General features: G+C 51.0%; 1 protein-coding gene across 2 annotated transcripts; it reads left to right on the forward strand.

Annotated features, from left to right (window-relative positions):
• The first annotated feature begins 272 nt into the window (after positions 1-272).
• On the forward strand, positions 273-17,254 carry LOC140731561 (HTH-type transcriptional regulator Rv0324-like). 2 transcript variants are annotated; one of them, XM_073053078.1, is made up of 3 exons: positions 273-465; positions 8,467-8,575; positions 16,842-17,254. In XM_073053078.1, the coding sequence occupies exons 1-3, from the start codon at positions 358-360 to the stop codon at positions 17,108-17,110; spliced, it is 486 nt and encodes a 161-aa protein (XP_072909179.1). In that variant the 5' UTR covers positions 273-357; the 3' UTR covers positions 17,111-17,254. The 2 variants fall into 2 exon arrangements, with proteins under 2 accessions (XP_072909179.1, XP_072909178.1); XM_073053077.1 differs by lacking the exon at positions 273-465 and adding an exon at positions 7,371-7,765.
• Positions 17,255-18,632: the final 1,378 nt, after the last annotated feature.

The following is an 18,632-nucleotide window of genomic DNA, read 5'->3' on the forward strand; positions in this document are numbered from 1 at the left end:
GTGGCAATGAATTCCACAGATTCACAGCCCTCTGGCTAAAGACATTCCTCCTCATCTCTGTGTGCTCTAAGGCTGTGCCTTTTTGCCCTAACAGTTCCTATCCTCCTGTCCTACCAGTCCCTGGTATGACCAAATGGACAATGTAGCTTGTTATGACCTTGCACCTTACTGCACTTTCTCTGTGGTTGTTACACTTCATTCCGTTATAGTTTCCTCTTGTTCTGCCGCAATGCACTGTAACGGTTGATCTGTATGAACTGTATACAAGGCCCTGCTGTCGGACTGTTGTGAGAGGTGGAAGCGGGTCAGGGCTCTGGAGAAGCTGTACAGCGGCCAGTGACCTGTACAGGGGAGGCAATGCATTACAGAAACTTCGATGAACTCCAACCAGACCATCGACTTCATAGGATGATGAAGAGGGGAGGTCAGCGATGGCCTGGACTCCACTGGGAGCTAAGGACCCAAGTAAGTAAGAGTAGTATGCAAGGCAAGCTTGTCACTATATATCAGTACAGAAACAATAATAGGCTAATACCATTCAGCCCATCAAGACTGTGCTGACTCACAAAGCAGTCTTATTTCCCCCTACTTTAACTATAGCCCATTCTCCCCACCTTCCCATCATCAAGGGAGGTGCTGCATGACAAGGGCCATCTTGGTCTTTCCATCTATCTTTAATCTGCTTATTCTTTTCTCTTTACACGACCAAGATTGTTTTTGGCAATTTTTTCTACAGAGGTGGTTTGCCATTGCCTTCTTCTGGGCAGTGTCTTTACAAGACGGGTGACCCCAGCCATTATCAACACCCTTCAGAGATTGTCTGCCTGGCGTCAGTGATCACATAACCAGGACTTGTGATATGCACCGACTCTTCATACGATCATCCACCGCCCGCTCCCACGGGTTCACGTGACCCTGACTGGGGGCTGAACAGATAGCGGAGGGAAGGAGTGCCTTACACCTTCTTTGGTAGAGAGGTATCTGCACCCCACCTCCCTACACTAGGGCTAATTTGCACTGGGTTTTAACGCACCATCCCACACATTCTGCAATGTGGGCGGAAAGCAAAGCGCCGGGGGAACCCACGCGGTCTGAAGGAAGACGTGCAGACTTCACACAGACAGTGTCAGGTGCCGAGGTTGAACGGGGTTCACTGTGCTGCCTCAGAAAGCAGTACCTCTGTAGGCAGTGCCTCACTGTCCGAGTGACCTGGGTTCTGTCTATGTGGTATTCGCATTCTCTCTGTGTGACCATGTGGGCGTTCCCCCCTCCCCATCCCAGACACGCGAGCAGTAGGTTTATTGGTCTCTCTCAATTGCCCTGTGTGTGTGTGGGGGTGGGGGGGGGTTCAAAGTCAATTTATTATCAAAGTACAGTGTTGTGTATTTAATATATGGGTAATCTTGAATACAGTGTATGTCAGTTTATTAAACATACTTGTTTATTTAAAGAATTCATTATGGGTTATATGTATAAATACGTGAATTGCATACGTCATCACGCTACCACGTGATACGTGCACGCCTCACTTAAAGTAAAAGCAAAGCTAGACTCACGTTCACAGTCTCTCGTGTCTTCCTTTGAATTAGTTTAATGTATTGAAGTTATAAAACTTAACGTACAAATACTATATGTCACCTTGAGATTTATATTCTTGCAGGCACTTACAGGAAAATAAAGAAATACCAACAGAATTTATGAAAGACTGACAAACAACCAATGTGCAAAAGACAAACTGTGCAAATAAAAAAAACTAATACTGAGTTGTAGAATCCTTGAAAGTTGAGTCTGTCGGTTGTGGAATCAGTTCAGAGTTGTGCTGAGTGAAGTTAGCCACTCTGGTTCAGGAGCCTGATGGTTGTACGGTAATAATTGTTCCTGATCTTGGTGGTGTGGGACCCGAGGCTCCTGCACCTCCTTCCTGATGGCAGCAGCAAGAAGAGAGCGTGGCCTGGGTGGTGGGGGTCCCTGGTGATGGATGCTGCTTTCCTGTGACGGTGCTCAGTGATGGAGAGGGCTTTACCTGCGATGGGCTGGGCTTTCCTGTAGCCTTCTCCATTCCTGGGCATTGGTGTTTCCATACCAGGCCTTGATGCACCCAGTCAGGATACTCACCGCGGTGTAGATATAGAAGTTTTTGGTGACATGCTGAATCTTTGTGAACTTCTATGCAGAGGTGCTGTTGTGCCTTTTTTGCGGTGGCGCTTACGGCTGGACCCAGGAATTTAAAGCTGAATTCAGGGACAGTTGGGGGAGGGAAAAGTGGAGAGAATAACAAAAAGGATTTGTGTAACTGAGTTTCACTGTGGATCTGACCTGGCATCACAGTGTGGTAATCGGCCTCTCTCAATTGCCCCACGTCACGCCACGTCTCTTACACACAGGAGATTCTGCAGATGCTGGAAATCCAGAGCCACACACACAAAACGCTGGGGGAACTCAGCAGGTCAAGCAGCGTCTGTGGAGGGGACGTTTCGGGCTGAGACCCTTCATCAGCACCCGTTGATAGGTGGGCACAGCGTAGCATCAATGTATGGTTATTGGACATTCCCAGTTGCCACACATGTGTGAGGGAGGGGGAGGTTTCAGGGAAGAGTTGAGGAGAATAAGGCTCCACTACGTAGTGTGAGTGTGTGGTTTATGGTTATCCGAGACTTAGTGGTTTGAAGTGCCTGTTTCTGTGTTGTAAGACTCCTCACTCTCTGGCATTGGTTTTTGACCGTTGGCCCTCTCTGTTTCACTACAGGCTGCTGGCTTCCTCTTTGCTATCAGACCACTGACTCACCCGTCCACAGTTCCCATCTCAGACTTACATTCGGAGTCTGGTTTATTATCACTGACATAACGTTGTGAAACTCACTGGACTGTGGCTGCAGGACCCTGCAATATCTAGTTTGTTACATACCAGCAGTCAGGTTTTAATGTTACAACCGCTATCTTTATTAGTATCTACTTATAATATAGTAACTTAAACAAGATAAACAAAAGTTAACAGTGGTGTGTGTGTGTGTGGGGGGGGGGGGGGGCTTCCAAACTAGCTAGCTTAGGAACAGTTATTAAAGTCTTAAGATGGCAAGTTAATAAAATTCAGTAATCCACTGAATAAATGATGGGAGAGAGACTTGTAATGCACATAGAAGTACGTAGAGAGAGGGCGATATGAAGAACTGAAGGTTCCAAACTGGTAAAATGAAATAACAGTCGTCAAAGATCCTGTCCATCGAGTCTTCCAAGTTCCACTTAGAAATATCACCAGGTGACAGTCACAGGAATATCGTCTTCGAATGGTTACCACAGAACACCCCCGATTCCAGGTCAGGGCCAACAAGAGTGATACCACTGGGTCCTCCAACAAATCCACACAAAGTGACAGTCACACATCTGTGGTGCACGGTGTGCCGAGGATCAACACAATCGTCTGGGCAAGGAAGAGTTCCAAACCATAGCAGTGACAAGCCAAAGTTCCATCTCTCTCTCACTCACTCTCTCTCTCTCTCTCTCTCTCTCTCTCTCTCTCTCTCTCTCTCTCTCTCTCTCTCTCTCTCACTCTCTCTCTCTCACTCTCGCTCTCTCTCTCTCCCTCACACTCTCTCTCACTCTCTCTCTCTCACTCTCTCTCCCTCACACTCTCTCCCTCACACACTCTCTCTCCCTCACACTCTCTCTCTCACTCACTCTCTCTCTATCACTCTCTCTCCCTCTCTCCCTCACACACTCTCTCTCCCTCACACACTCTCTCACTCTCTCTCTCCCTCCAGCACCGCAGCTTGTGGCTGACGTTATTGAATCATCGAGTGTGTGTCTTCAGACTTCTTCACTCCCTCCCTGATGGGAGTAGTGAGGAGAGGGTATGTCCTGGGTGAGGGGGGTCCTTCATGATGAATGGCTCCTTTTTGAGGCATCACCTTATGAAGATGCCCTCGATGCTGGGGAGGCTGGTGCCCAGGGTGGAGCCGGCTGAGTTGACAACTTTCTGCAGCTTTCTCCGATCCTGTGCAGTGCCCCCTTTCCCCACACCGGACAGTGGTGCAGTCGGTTAGAATGCTCTCTGTAGAAATTTGCTAGAGTGGTTGGTGACACACCAAATCTCCTCAGACTCCTAATGAAGAGAGCCGCTCTGCCTTCTCCGCAATGTCAGGGAACAGCAGTTAATTTCCACATCTTTTTGATTCTCTCTTTGATTTAATGTGTGCTTCCTGTCAGGTTCCCACTCCCAGACGCTGACCTGTGTGGTTTCTCCTCCCTCTGTGGCTTTCACCCTCAGCTGTGGGTCAACAGACCCACCCAAAGAGTGAGGTCTGTGCCCTCGTCCACCGCTGACGCTCTGAAAGAGAGGCCTCCCTGTGGTCTGGGCAAAACCTGCCCAGCGTGCCCGACAATTTCACTTTAGCTTTCTGCACTGCGGTGGGAAAGTGCTGAATTGGCGAGAACTGGGTTCCACCCCGGCAGGGGCGAAGGGGGATCCCGAGTACACCCGGTCCTGGTGAGAGAGAGAAACGTCACCTCATCTGGCGCACAGCTCACGGACACACATCCGTGACAGTACAAACACGCTGAAGGCTTGCCCAGAGGAAGACTAGGCCGAGATCACGACATCGGAATCACTGAGGCACCACCCTCCATCTCAGAACATTTTACCTCAACCCACCAGTCTGCTCAAAGAGACTGAGGCCCTGGGATGACACACGGAGCACTGTTCAGTACCGTGCAAACACACAGTCCGGGAAATATAACATATCAATTACTGTATAACACCGGGGTACGGTACCGGTGGGGACGGGTCTGTCACTGTGTAACACCGGGGTACGGTACCGGTGGGGACGGGTCTGTCACTGTATAACACCAGGGTACGGTACCGGTGGGGACGGGTCCGTCACTGTATAACACCGGGGTATGGTACCGGTGGGGACGGGTCTGTCACTGTATAACACCGGGGTACGGGTCCGTCACTGTATAACATCGGGGTACGGTACCGGTGGGTCGGGTCTGTCACTGTGTGACACCGGGGTACGGTACCGGTGGGGACGGGTCCGTCACTGTATAACACCGGGATACGGTACCGGTGGGGACGGGTCTGTCACTGTATGACACCGGGGTACGGTACCGGTGAGGACGGGTCTGTCACTGTGTGACACCGGGGTACGGTACCGGTGGGGATGGGTCTGTCACTGTCTGACACCGGGGTACGGTACCGGTGGGGACGGGTCTGTCACTGTGTAACACCGAGGTACGGTACCGGTGGGGACGGGTCTGTCACTGTATGACACCGGGGTACGGTACCGGTGGGGACGGGTCTGTCACTGTGTAACACCGGGGTACGGTACCGGTGAGGACGGGTCTGTCACTGTATAACACCGGGGTACGGTACCGGTGAGGACGGGTCTGTCACTGTATAACACCCGGGTACGGTAACGGTGGGGACGGGTCTGTCACTGTATAACACCGGGGTACGGTACCGGTGGGGACGGGTCTGACACTGTATGCTGAGCGGTGCTAAGGTGGATATATTCCATCGTTACTGTCTCTAAACACTCGGGCTTGTGCGTTACCTGGGAAAATTGAACGATTTCCCTTGGAAATGTGGTATTTTGCTGACTCAGTACTGTGAGGGTGTTTATGAAAGACAATTTCAACTGTGGTTAATCTGTAAGATGGAGCGGAGGGATTGCAAGGTTCATGACTAGGCGAGGGTTGTGGGATTTCTAGAGCTGCTGAGGCCACAAGATTGGAGGAGTGGAGAGGGATGTTAGACACCTTCATCAGACGTTGCTGGAAGGGAGCAAATCGAGATGGAACTGTGTAAGTTTCAGGAACATGGTGAATGAGAGCGTTGGTGGGCTCGGAATGGGGGTTTGCGAATGTTAATGTTCAAGTTCAAGTTTATTGTCATTCGTCTGTACGTATAGACAACCAAACGAAACAACGTTCCTCTGGACCGCGGTGCATCCAGAAAACCTATCACACATTGCACATAAACCAGAATATTACCACAATACAGGCATCAGAATATCTGGAGCAAACACAAGAAAATCATAATGTCTGGTGAACTTTACCAGCAGATACTGGACCGACTGTGGCTCAGAGACGAGAATCAGCTCTCATCGTCTCAGCTTTCCTCGTGGCATTGGAGGCCATTCGTTATTAAGCCTGTACTAGCTCAAACCAATCCCACCAGACAGATTACCCCACTTGTTTCTCTGAAACCCTTTCTCGTGCCCCCTGCAATTATTTCACTGACATCAGTGGGAAATTTCCCAATTAACCTACCAATTCCTGGAGTATTTCAGCACTCTGGGGAAACCTCGTAGGTGACAGGGAAATGTGCAAACTCCACGCCGACAGCACGGATGTCAGAATCACTGGAAGGGAGGCAGACAAGATTTATTTCTGTGATTCTGAAACACTCAGTTTTTCATGCCAACGCACAAAATGCTGGAGGAACTCAGCAGGTCAGGCAGCATCTCTAGAGATGAATAAACAGCCGACGTTTCGGGTCAAGACCCTTCGCCAGGATGGGAAAGGGAGCGGAAAGATGCCAGAATGAAAAGGTGGCGGAAGGAGAATTGCTAGATGGTGATGGGTGAAGCCGGGTGGGTGGGAAAGGTCACGGGCTGGAGAGGAAGGAATCTGGCAGGACCACAGGAGGAAGGCAAGGAGGAGGGGACCCAGAGGAGGTGATAGGTAGGTGAGAAGGGGTAAGAGGCTAGAGTGGGGAATAGGAGTAGAGGGAAGAGGGAGCGAATTAAGGAGAAGTTTATATTCATACAGTCAGGTTGGAGGCTACCCAGGTGTTTGTCCTCTACCCTGAGGATGGCACAAGAGGAAGCTGTGGAAGAGACTGACATGTTGGAACGGCAATAGGATTTGGAATTAAAACGTTTGGCCACTGGAAGTTCCGCTTTTTGTGAATAGAGCAGAGGTGCTCGACGAAATGGTCCCCAATTTTTGACGGGTCTCACCAACGTAGGCGAGGCTGCACCGGGAGCAGCAGACACAATAAACGGCCTCAGCTGGTTTGCAGGTGAGGAGTTGCCTCAGCCGGAGGGACTGTTTGCAGCCCTGAATGGAGGTGACGAAGTTCATGACGATGACATTGGAACTTGACTCACGAGCTGGAAAGGCCGGTTATCTGATCTTGTGGAATCTGATATACAGACCCAACGTGTCAGGCAGAAGGTGGTGGGGCCGGCACCACCTGGAGCCGACATTGGGCATTGTTGGAATGGTTCAGGAGGACACAGAGGGGTCAGAGAGAGGTGAAAGGGATGGTAATTATACTGATGGGCTTGTGGTTTGCCTTAGGGAGCGAGGCTGGGGGTGTCACTGGCTATGTGTTTCCAGTTGGACACGGGAGCTGAGGGATCGCAGTTCAGTCACAGGGACTGCACTCTCTGTTCAAGGTCCCTGCTGTCAGCAGGAAGTGTGTGTGGGGAGTCTCCTGGGACCACCAAATCCCACTCCTCTCCCAGTCGTTGGATACTGCTGTGCGTGGAGCCTGCCGCATTGTGGAAGGGTCTGGGTGGGATCTGCTGTCTCGGGACTGGGCAGGGTGAGCGGCGTTTTCCAGGGTAGGAGCACGGCCTGTCCAAGGGGCCGCAGGATGGGCGTACCCAGTGGGCGGGACCTCAACCGGGGTTGGGGCAGGGCTAACGACATGGAGCCGGTGACCGAGTGGCTCCGGCACCGCTTCCCCGCGGTGCGAAACCTGGGCCCGGACGCGCTGGAGCAGCTGCTTCGGGAGGAGCGGGGACGGCTGCTAGTGCTGGTGAGCGCGGACAGACCGATCCCGTAGGGCACCGGGTCCGGGCAACTTCACCGCCCAACGCCGGGGCCGCAGCTCCTGGAGACCGACCCGAAACGCGGCGTCCCCCCCATCAGAAATTAACCGGGGAAATTTTTGCTACGTCCCCCTCATCCCCGGGACTCTTCTCTTCCTCCTCTTAGTATCCTGGTATCTCTCTTTTCCCCACCCCGGGGTCTTTTCCTCGACTGGATCATCACTCAGCCCCGTCATACAATCACTGTAGTCGGGCACTCTTAGTCCCGAATCAAACATTGATCCGGTCTCCGCTGAAAATTCTCAAAGTAAATCTTTATCATCAAAGTACCGTACATATATGTCACTATATACAACCCCGAGATTCATTCTCGGAAATCTGTCCTCACGTATGAAACCCCTCTGACACTGGGACCGTTCGGCCCACTGGGTCTCTGCTAGTGCCCAACTCTTACAGCGACCCCGCCCACTTCATTTCCCCCACTGGATGCACTGTGACCTATTTGCGCTCATATCACCCTCCACTTCCCTCTCCCCATCCTGCACATCGCTGGGACGTGGGTGGGTGGGGGGGGGGGGGGGGGTGACGGAGATCCCGGAAGGAAGGGAACCCCTCCGGTCACAGGGAGAGCGGGAAAGTTCCATCCAGGGAGCGAAGACAACAGACTCGTGTCTCCCTTTCGTTACAGGACGTCCGCAGTCCGGCCGAATATGAAGTCAGTCACTTGGAGGGAGCCATTCGCGTCGACCCACAGACCACCGACATGGAGAAGGTGGTGAAGGAGCTGGGCCTGGCAGGTAATCTTGCCTGACAAATTTGTTGGAATTCTTTTGAGGAAATAATATACAGGATAGACACAGGAGAGTCAGTGAATGTTGTTTATTTGGATTTTCCCAGGGTCTTTGACAAGAGCTGCTCAGGAGGGATAAAAGACTGGCGGGAGGCAAAGAGTGGGGAAAAGGGGGCTTTTTCTGCTTACCTTCTAGTGACTAGTGGTGTGCCGCTGGGGTTGGTGTTGGGACCATTTCTCTTCAGGGACGATTTGGATGATAGAATTTGTCTTTGTGGCCAAGTTTGCAGACTGTATGAAGATAGGTGGAGGGGCAGGTAGTGCTGAGGAAGCAGGGTGTCTACAGAAGGATTTGGACAGATTGGGAGAATGGGTGAAGAAGTGGCTTGTGGAATATAGTGTAGGGAAGTGTACGGTCAGGCACTTTGGGAGAAGGAATAGAGAGTAAACTGTTTTCTAAACAGGGAGAAGAGTCAAAAATCAGAGGTGCAAAGGGACTTGGGAATCCTTCTGCAGGATTCCCTGAAAGTTAGCTTGCAGGTTAAGTCAGTGGAAGACAAATGCAATGTTAGCGTTTATTTCGAGAGGACCAGAATGTAAAAGGAAGGATGTGAGCTGAGGCTTTATAAGGCCCTGGCCTGGCTGCACTTGGAGTATTAGATAGATAGATAGATAGATACTTTATTCATCCCCATGGGGAAATTCAACTTTTTTTTCCAATGTCCCATACACATATTGTCAGCAGTTTTAAATAAAAGATATGCTGACATTGGTAAGGGTTCAGTGGACATTCACGAGAATGATCTCAGAAATGGAAAGGTTAATGTATGAGTGTTTGATGGCTCTGGGCCTGTACAGAATCTGCAACATGTACGCTAACTGCTGTGCTACTGGTTGGTGGATGTAGGATTTTCTCAGGGGAGACCCTGTTGAAGGTTAAGTAGATGTAAAAGACAACAAGGGGACACCTTGTGTTTGTCAACAAATTGTCACAACACTTTGAGCCAGTTTATGGTCTGAACCTGAACAGAAAAATATTGAAAGTTTTTCCAACAAGGTACTGTTCCAGACATCTATTGTCTGTGGATCAGTAAGCCACATGTTGAAGATGGTTTGGTTTTATAGACGAATCAGTAAGTTAAGCCAGTTCAGGATCTACCTGATGTCTATCTATGTCATGATGTCGAAGAATGGTGCTGGTGGGGGGGGGGGTGGTTCTCAATACCTATCGAATATTGGAAGTCCCAGACAGAGTGGATGTGGAGAGGATGTTTCCTATAGTGGGGGAGTCTAGGACCAGAGGACACAGATAGAGTGGATGTGGAGAGGATGTTTCCTATAGTGAGGGAGTCTAGGACCAGAGGACACAGATAGAGTGGATGTGGAGAGGATGTTTCCTATAGTGGGGGAGTCTAGGACCAGAGGACACAGATAGAGTGGATGTGGAGAGGATGTTTCCTATAGTGGGGGAGTCTAGGATCAGAGGACACAGATAGAGTGGATGTGGAGAGGATGTTTCCTATAGTGGGGGAGTCTAGGACCAGAGGACACAGATAGAGTGGATGTGGAGAGAATGTTTCCTATAGTGGGGGAGTCTAGGATCAGAGGACACAGATAGAGTGGATGTGGAGAGGATGTTTCCTATAGTGGGGGAGTCTAGGATCAGAGGACACAGATAGAGTGGATGTGGAGAGGATGTTTCCTATAGTGGGGGAGTCTAGGACCAGAGGACACAGATAGAGTGGACGTGGAGAGGATGTTTCCTATAGTGGGGGAGTCTAGGACCAGAGGACACAGATAGAGTGGATGTGGAGAGGATGTTTCCTATAGTGGGGGAGTCTAGGACCAGAGGACACAGATAGAGTGGATGTGGAGAGGATGTTGCCTATGGTGGGGGAGTCTAGGACCAGAAGACACAGATAGAGTGGATGTGGAGAGGATGTTTCCTATAGTGGGGGAGTCTAGGACCAGAGGACACAGATAGAGTGGATGTGGAGAGGATGTTTCCTATAGTGGGGGAGTCTAGGACCAGAGGACACAGATAGAGTGGATGTGGAGAGGATGTTTCCTATGGTGGGGGAGTCTAGGACCAGAGGACACAGACAGAGTGGATGTGGAGAGGATGTTTCCTATAGTGGGGGAGTCTAGGACCAGAGGACACAGATAGAGTGGATGTGGAGAGGATGTTTCCTATAGTGGGGGAGTCTAGGACCAGAGGACACAGATAGAGTGGGTGTGGAGAGGATGTTTCCTATAGTGGGCGAGTCTAGGACCAGAGGACACAGATAGAGTGGATGTGGAGAGGATGTTTCCTACAGTGGGGGAGTCTAGGACCAGAGGACACAGACAGAGTGGATGTGGAGAGGATGTTTCCTATAGTGGGGGAGTCTAGGACCAGAGGACACAGACAGAGTGGATGTGGAGAGGATGTTTCCTATAGTGGGGGAGTCTAGGACCAGAGGACACAGATAGAGTGGGTGTGAAGAGGATGTTTCCTACAGTGGGGGAGTCTAGGACCAGAGGACATAGACAGAGTGGATGTGGAGAGGATGTTTCCTATAGTGGGGGAGTCTAGGACCAGAGGACACAGATAGAGTGGATGTGGAGAGGATGTTTCCTATAGTGGGGGAGTCTAGGACCAGAGGACACAGATAGAGTGGGTGTGGAGAGGATGTTTCCTATAGTGGGCGAGTCTAGGACCAGAGGACACAGATAGAGTGGATGTGAAGAGGATGTTTCCTACAGTGGGGGAGTCTAGGACCAGAGGACACAGACAGAGTGGATGTGGAGAGGATGTTTCCTATAGTGGGGGAGTCTAGGACCAGAGGACACAGACAGAGTGGATGTGGAGAGGATGTTTCCTATAGTGGGGGAGTCTAGGACCAGAGGACACAGATAGAGTGGATGTGGAGAGGATGTTTCCTATAGTGGGGGAGTCTAGGACCAGAGGACACAGATAGAGTGGGTGTGGAGAGGATGTTTCCTATAGTGGGCGAGTCTAGGACCAGAGGACACAGATAGAGTGGATGTGAAGAGGATGTTTCCTACAGTGGGGGAGTCTAGGACCAGAGGACACAGACAGAGTGGATGTGGAGAGGATGTTTCCTATAGTGGGGGAGTCTAGGACCAGAGGACACAGACAGAGTGGATGTGGAGAGGATGTTTCCTATAGTGGGGGAGTCTAGGACCAGAGGACACAGATAGAGTGGGTGTGAAGAGGATGTTTCCTACAGTGGGGGAGTCTAGGACCAGAGGACATAGATAGAGTGGATGTGGAGAGGATGTTTCCTATAGTGGGGGAGTCTAGGACCAGAGGACACAGATAGAGTGGGTGTGGAGAGGATGTTTCCTATAGTGGGGGAGTCTAGGACCAGAGGACACAGACAGAGTGGATGTGGAGAGGATGTTTCCTATAGTGGGGGAGTCTAGGACCAGAGGACACAGACAGAGTGGATGTGGAGAGGATGTTTCCTATAGTGGGGGAGTCTAGGACCAGAGGACACAGATAGAGTGGGTGTGAAGAGGATGTTTCCTACAGTGGGGGAGTCTAGGACCAGAGGACATAGATAGAGTGGATGTGGAGAGGATGTTTCCTATAGTGGGGGAGTCTAGGACCAGAGGACACAGATAGAGTGGGTGTGGAGAGGATGTTTCCTATAGTGGGGGAGTCTAGGACCAGAGGACACAGATAGAGTGGATGTGGAGAGGATGTTTCCTATAGTGGGGGAGTCTAGGATCAGAGGACACAGATAGAGTGGATGTGGAGAGGATGTTTCCTATAGTGGGGGAGTCTAGGACCAGAGGACACAGATAGAGTGGACGTGGAGAGGATGTTTCCTATAGTGGGGGAGTCTAGGACCAGAGGACACAGATAGAGTGGATGTGGAGAGGATGTTTCCTATAGTGGGGGAGTCTAGGACCAGAGGACACAGATAGAGTGGATGTGGAGAGGATGTTGCCTATGGTGGGGGAGTCTAGGACCAGAAGACACAGATAGAGTGGATGTGGAGAGGATGTTTCCTATAGTGGGGGAGTCTAGGACCAGAGGACACAGATAGAGTGGATGTGGAGAGGATGTTTCCTATAGTGGGGGAGTCTAGGACCAGAGGACACAGATAGAGTGGATGTGGAGAGGATGTTTCCTATGGTGGGGGAGTCTAGGACCAGAGGACACAGACAGAGTGGATGTGGAGAGGATGTTTCCTATAGTGGGGGAGTCTAGGACCAGAGGACACAGATAGAGTGGATGTGGAGAGGATGTTTCCTATAGTGGGGGAGTCTAGGACCAGAGGACACAGATAGAGTGGATGTGGAGAGGATGTTTCCTATAGTGGGGGAGTCTAGGACCAGAGGACACAGATAGAGTGGGTGTGGAGAGGATGTTTCCTATAGTGGGCGAGTCTAGGACCAGAGGACACAGATAGAGTGGATGTGAAGAGGATGTTTCCTACAGTGGGGGAGTCTAGGACCAGAGGACACAGACAGAGTGGATGTGGAGAGGATGTTTCCTACAGTGGGGGAGTCTAGGACCAGAGGACACAGACAGAGTGGATGTGGAGAGGATGTTTCCTATAGTGGGGGAGTCTAGGACCAGAGGACACAGATAGAGTGGGTGTGAAGAGGATGTTTCCTACAGTGGGGGAGTCTAGGACCAGAGGACATAGACAGAGTGGATGTGGAGAGGATGTTTCCTATAGTGGGGGAGTCTAGGACCAGAGGACACAGATAGAGTGGATGTGGAGAGGATGTTTCCTATAGTGGGGGAGTCTAGGACCAGAGGACACAGATAGAGTGGGTGTGGAGAGGATGTTTCCTATAGTGGGCGAGTCTAGGACCAGAGGACACAGATAGAGTGGATGTGAAGAGGATGTTTCCTACAGTGGGGGAGTCTAGGACCAGAGGACACAGACAGAGTGGATGTGGAGAGGATGTTTCCTATAGTGGGGGAGTCTAGGACCAGAGGACACAGACAGAGTGGATGTGGAGAGGATGTTTCCTATAGTGGGGGAGTCTAGGACCAGAGGACACAGATAGAGTGGATGTGGAGAGGATGTTTCCTATAGTGGGGGAGTCTAGGACCAGAGGACACAGATAGAGTGGGTGTGGAGAGGATGTTTCCTATAGTGGGCGAGTCTAGGACCAGAGGACACAGATAGAGTGGATGTGAAGAGGATGTTTCCTACAGTGGGGGAGTCTAGGACCAGAGGACACAGACAGAGTGGATGTGGAGAGGATGTTTCCTATAGTGGGGGAGTCTAGGACCAGAGGACACAGACAGAGTGGATGTGGAGAGGATGTTTCCTATAGTGGGGGAGTCTAGGACCAGAGGACACAGATAGAGTGGGTGTGAAGAGGATGTTTCCTACAGTGGGGGAGTCTAGGACCAGAGGACATAGATAGAGTGGATGTGGAGAGGATGTTTCCTATAGTGGGGGAGTCTAGGACCAGAGGACACAGATAGAGTGGGTGTGGAGAGGATGTTTCCTATAGTGGGGGAGTCTAGGACCAGAGGACACAGACAGAGTGGATGTGGAGAGGATGTTTCCTATAGTGGGGGAGTCTAGGACCAGAGGACACAGACAGAGTGGATGTGGAGAGGATGTTTCCTATAGTGGGGGAGTCTAGGACCAGAGGACACAGATAGAGTGGGTGTGAAGAGGATGTTTCCTACAGTGGGGGAGTCTAGGACCAGAGGACATAGATAGAGTGGATGTGGAGAGGATGTTTCCTATAGTGGGGGAGTCTAGGACCAGAGGACACAGATAGAGTGGGTGTGGAGAGGATGTTTCCTATAGTGGGGGAGTCTAGGACCAGAGGACACAGATAGAGTGGATGTGGAGAGGATGTTTCCTGTAGTGGGGGGAGTCTAGGACCAGAGGGATGCCCATCTATAATGAAGATGAGAAGGAATTTCTTTCGCCAGAATGTGGTGAATCTGGAATTTAATGCCACAGATGGCTGTGGATGGCACCATGGGGTATATTTAAGCGCAAGGTTGATAGGTTTTTGATTAGTCAGGGCATCAAAAGTTACGGGGAGAAGGCAGGAGAATGGGATTGAGAGGGATAATAAGTCAGCCATGGTGGAATGGTGGAGCAGATTCGATGGGCTGAATGGCCTCATTCTGCTCCTCTGTCTTCTGGTCTAAGGAAAACTAAACTCAAAGCTCCGCTGCCTTGTGGCTATACCCACTCATGGGGAAGGCTTCGGGAGCAAACCCCAAGGAAAAACCTGGAGCTGGTTCCTGAGGCATTGAGTTCAATGCTGACCGGCAACTCCTGTGACACCACTGGTGCCAAACTGTATCGGTCTCCAAACTGATGGATTCATCAGCTGCTTGGAGAGCAGGAGCCTGCTCATGGGCAACGGCTGCTGTCCACACCGTACTGTCCTGGCTTGCGTATTACGTAGACGGCTGGGACACTACATCCACAGTCGACTCTGAGCAATGGGAGGCATCTAATCGAAGGGCCTAAGGTGTGCTGAACTTGAGTGATTGGGTCCTGGTTGACGTTTCAAGAACAAATGGTTGAATGGAAGCAGCTGTTTCAGAGTAACACACACACACACACACACACACCACACACACACACACACACACACACACACACACACACACACACACACACACACACACACACACACCACACACACACCACACACACTCACACCACACACACACACACACACACACACCACACACACACCACACACACTCACACCACACACACACACACACACACACACACACACACACACCACACACACACACACCACACACACACACACACACACTCACACCACACACACACACACACCACACACACACACACACACACACACACACACACACACACACACACACACACACACACACACACACACACCACCACCACCACCACCACCACCACCACACACAAAATGCTGGAGCATTTCAGAAGATCGGGCAGCAATAAACAATCGACATCAGACTGAGATCCTTCAACAGGACTGATCCTGGTGGTGTGGGACTTCGGGCTCATGGGAGGAGTGGGAGGATGGCCTGGCCCGGAGGGTGGGGATCTCTGATGATGGATGCTGCCTTCTGGAGGCAGCGTCTCCTGCAGATAGGACTGCTGGTGGGGAGGGACGTGTCTGTGATGGACTGGCCCGAGTCCACCACTCTGCAGCTTTTTATTTGGATTGCTGTGATGCAACCCGTCAGGATACGACATTCAAGGTTCTTCCTTGTCATTCTTCAGAGCACGAGTGTACAGGGGAACAAAATGGTTGTTGCTCCGGATCCGGTGCAGCTTAAAAAAGCAGAAAGAACCCAATAGAAACGTGTAACATTAGCTTATGTACACTGATTGTATGACATAGGATACTGTTACTGTCAGTGTCACACACAGAGAATGCTGCAGGAACTCGGCAGGTCAGGCAGTATATCGGGAAGAATAAACAGCTGACATTTCAGGCTGAGACCCTTCATCAGGACTGTAGGTGCTGGGAAGTGCTTGCGGGCCGATGTGTTACTGGTGGTGCACTGTGAGCTGTCTAACCCTCTCTCTCTCCAGGCAGCCCTGAGAGAACAGTGGTCTGTCTAACCCTCTCTCTCTCCAGGCAGCCCTGAGAGAACCGTGGTCTGTCTAACCCTCTCTGTGCCCTGTCTCTCTCCAGGCAGCCCTGAGAGAACTGTGGTCTGTCTAACCCTCTCTGTGCCCTGTCTCTCTCCAGGCAGCCCTGAGAGAACCGTGGTCTGTCTAACCCTCTCTGTGCCCTGTCTCTCTCCAGGCAGCCCTGAGAGAACCGTGGTCTGTCTAACCCTCTCTGTGCCCTGTCTCTCTCCAGGCAGCCCTGAGAGAACTGTGAACTGTCTAACCCTCTCTGTGCCCTGTCTCTCTCCAGGCAGCCCTGAGAGAACCGTGGTCTGTCTAACCCTCTCTCTCTCCAGGCAGCCCTGAGAGAACCGTGGTCTGTCTAACCCTCTCTGTGCCCTGTCTCTCTCCAGGCAGCCCTGAGAGAACTGTGGTCTGTCTAACCCTCTCTGTGCCCTGTCTCTCTCCAGGCAGCCCTGAGAGAACTGTGGTCTGTCTAACCCTCTCTGTGCCCTGTCTCTCTCCAGGCAGCCCTGAGAGAACCGTGGTCTGTCTAACCCTCTCTGTGCCCTGTCTCTCTCCAGGCAGCCCTGAGAGAACCGTGGTCTGTCTAACCCTCTCTGTGCCCTCTCTCTCCAGGCAGCCCTGAGAGAACCGTGGTCTGTCTAACCCTCTCTGTGCCCTGTCTCTCTCCAGGCAGCCCTGAGAGAACCGTGGTCTGTTACTGCACAGTTGGATACCACGCTTCCCAAATGGCACAGAAGCTCTCGGAGGTTTGGGCTAGGGACTCTGGTCCGAGTGTCCCAGTGATGCCAGAAGTTTATAACCTGGACGGGGGCTTACGGAAGTGGAGCCAGGAGAACAGGCCCATGGTGGACGGCAGTAGTCACCTGACCAGCCAGGTTCATCCCTACAGCCAGCTGTGGGACCAGCTGCTGGAAGCTGATTTCAAACCTCCAGAGTAATGCCCACTCCCCAGCACCAGCCCCCTCTGGGCACAACACCCACCACCACCCTCCCTTGGCACTCGCCCAGCTGGAGGGATTTAGTACCTCATCACCTGTAACTTGTTAGGGGGTTGAAGAAAATAAAGAAAATGGCTTGTTTAATATTGCTGTGCGCTGTTTTTAAAATTTAGAGATAGACAGCGCAGTAACAGGCCTTTCCTGCCCAAAGAGCCCACACTGCCCATGTGACCATTTAACCTGCTGCCCGGTACGTCTCTGGAATGTGGAAGGGTATCGGAGCACCAGAGGAAACTCACACGGTCACGGGGAGAACGTACAAACTCCTTACAGGAATTGAACCTGGGTCACTGGTGTTACACTCACTGCTACACTGCTGTGGGCTACAATTTGTCTGGAGCAGCTGTGTCTACAGACTGAGACAGGCGTCGAGTTCTGCTGGAGGCTGCCAGCTCAGTGAAGGATGTCCTTTGGTCAGCCTGGAACCTGTTGCTCACTGGTACGACCAGCCAGTGTCAACGCCTGGCACAGTCCAGGCTTCAGGAGTCTCATCCCACACCAGTCACGTTACATCCTTTGTTATTGCAGTTTCACAATTTATATGACTGTTTGTTTTATTATAATAGTGCGGGTAGCTCGTCGCACCATTTGTCAGCCTGTCAATCTCCAGGCCAGGTCTCTCAGGGACTATTATTCTGTGACTGGATGTGCTGGATTGTAACTGCAGAATCTGTGCTGTGTGTGACTGGATGTACTGTGGTCTGTACCTTGGTCCCAGAGGGACGATGTTTTGTTTAGCTCTATACGTGTGTATGGTTGAATGACAATAAACTGGAACTTGAAGGGGACACCCTGAGGAATGCACTCGGTGCAGCCAAAGCAATTGACCCTTTTACTTTTACCAGTCTACGTAGAATTGCTAATTACAGTTCTACAGTATGACAACAAGTACAGAGGCAATAACGGTATCTAGCACAATCTCAATGAAAACGTTCCTGTGCCTGGCAGGGATGACGTTTAACCCCTGTGGTGCCCAGCAGACCCGAACACCTCCATCGTACCATGATGATCTGTCTGGTCTAGACAACCCACTCTGTATCATGTCGGTCTATGAATACTCTGCTTTCTTCTCACCATTACCATCAGCAAGAAGGTACAGGAGCCTCAGGACTCACAGCACCAGGTTAGGGAACAGTTACTAACACTCAACCATCAGGCTCTTGAACCAGTGTGGTAACTTCACTTTCCCCATCACTGAACTGTTCCCACAACCTATAGAATCACTTTCGAGGACTCTTCATCTCACGTTCTTGATATATGTGTTGCTTAATTTTTTTTTATTTCTTTCATTTTGCATTTGCATAGTTTGTTGTCTTTTGTACACTGGTTGAACACCCAAGTTATTGTGGTCTTTCATTGGATCTACTACGGTTATTATTCTGTTATGAATTTATTGAGTATGCCCACAAGAAAATGAATCTCAGGGTTGTATATGGTGACCATAGAACATTACAGCACAGAA

The sequence above is a fragment of the Hemitrygon akajei genome, chromosome 8 (assembly GCF_048418815.1).
Source record: "Hemitrygon akajei chromosome 8, sHemAka1.3, whole genome shotgun sequence".
In the NCBI taxonomy this organism is placed as follows: Eukaryota; Metazoa; Chordata; class Chondrichthyes; order Myliobatiformes; family Dasyatidae; genus Hemitrygon; species Hemitrygon akajei.

Excerpts from the sequence above, each read along its gene's own strand:
- LOC140731561 (XM_073053077.1), top strand. The coding sequence starts at position 7,601 with ATGGGCGTACCCAGTGGGCGGGACCTCAACCGGGGTTGGGGCAGGGCT. Across the intron at positions 7,766-8,466 it reads GGGGACGGCTGCTAGTGCTG|GACGTCCGCAGTCCGGCCGA; the intron begins GTGAGCGCGGAC and ends CTTTCGTTACAG. Across the intron at positions 8,576-16,841 it reads GAAGGAGCTGGGCCTGGCAG|GCAGCCCTGAGAGAACCGTG; the intron begins GTAATCTTGCCT and ends GTCTCTCTCCAG.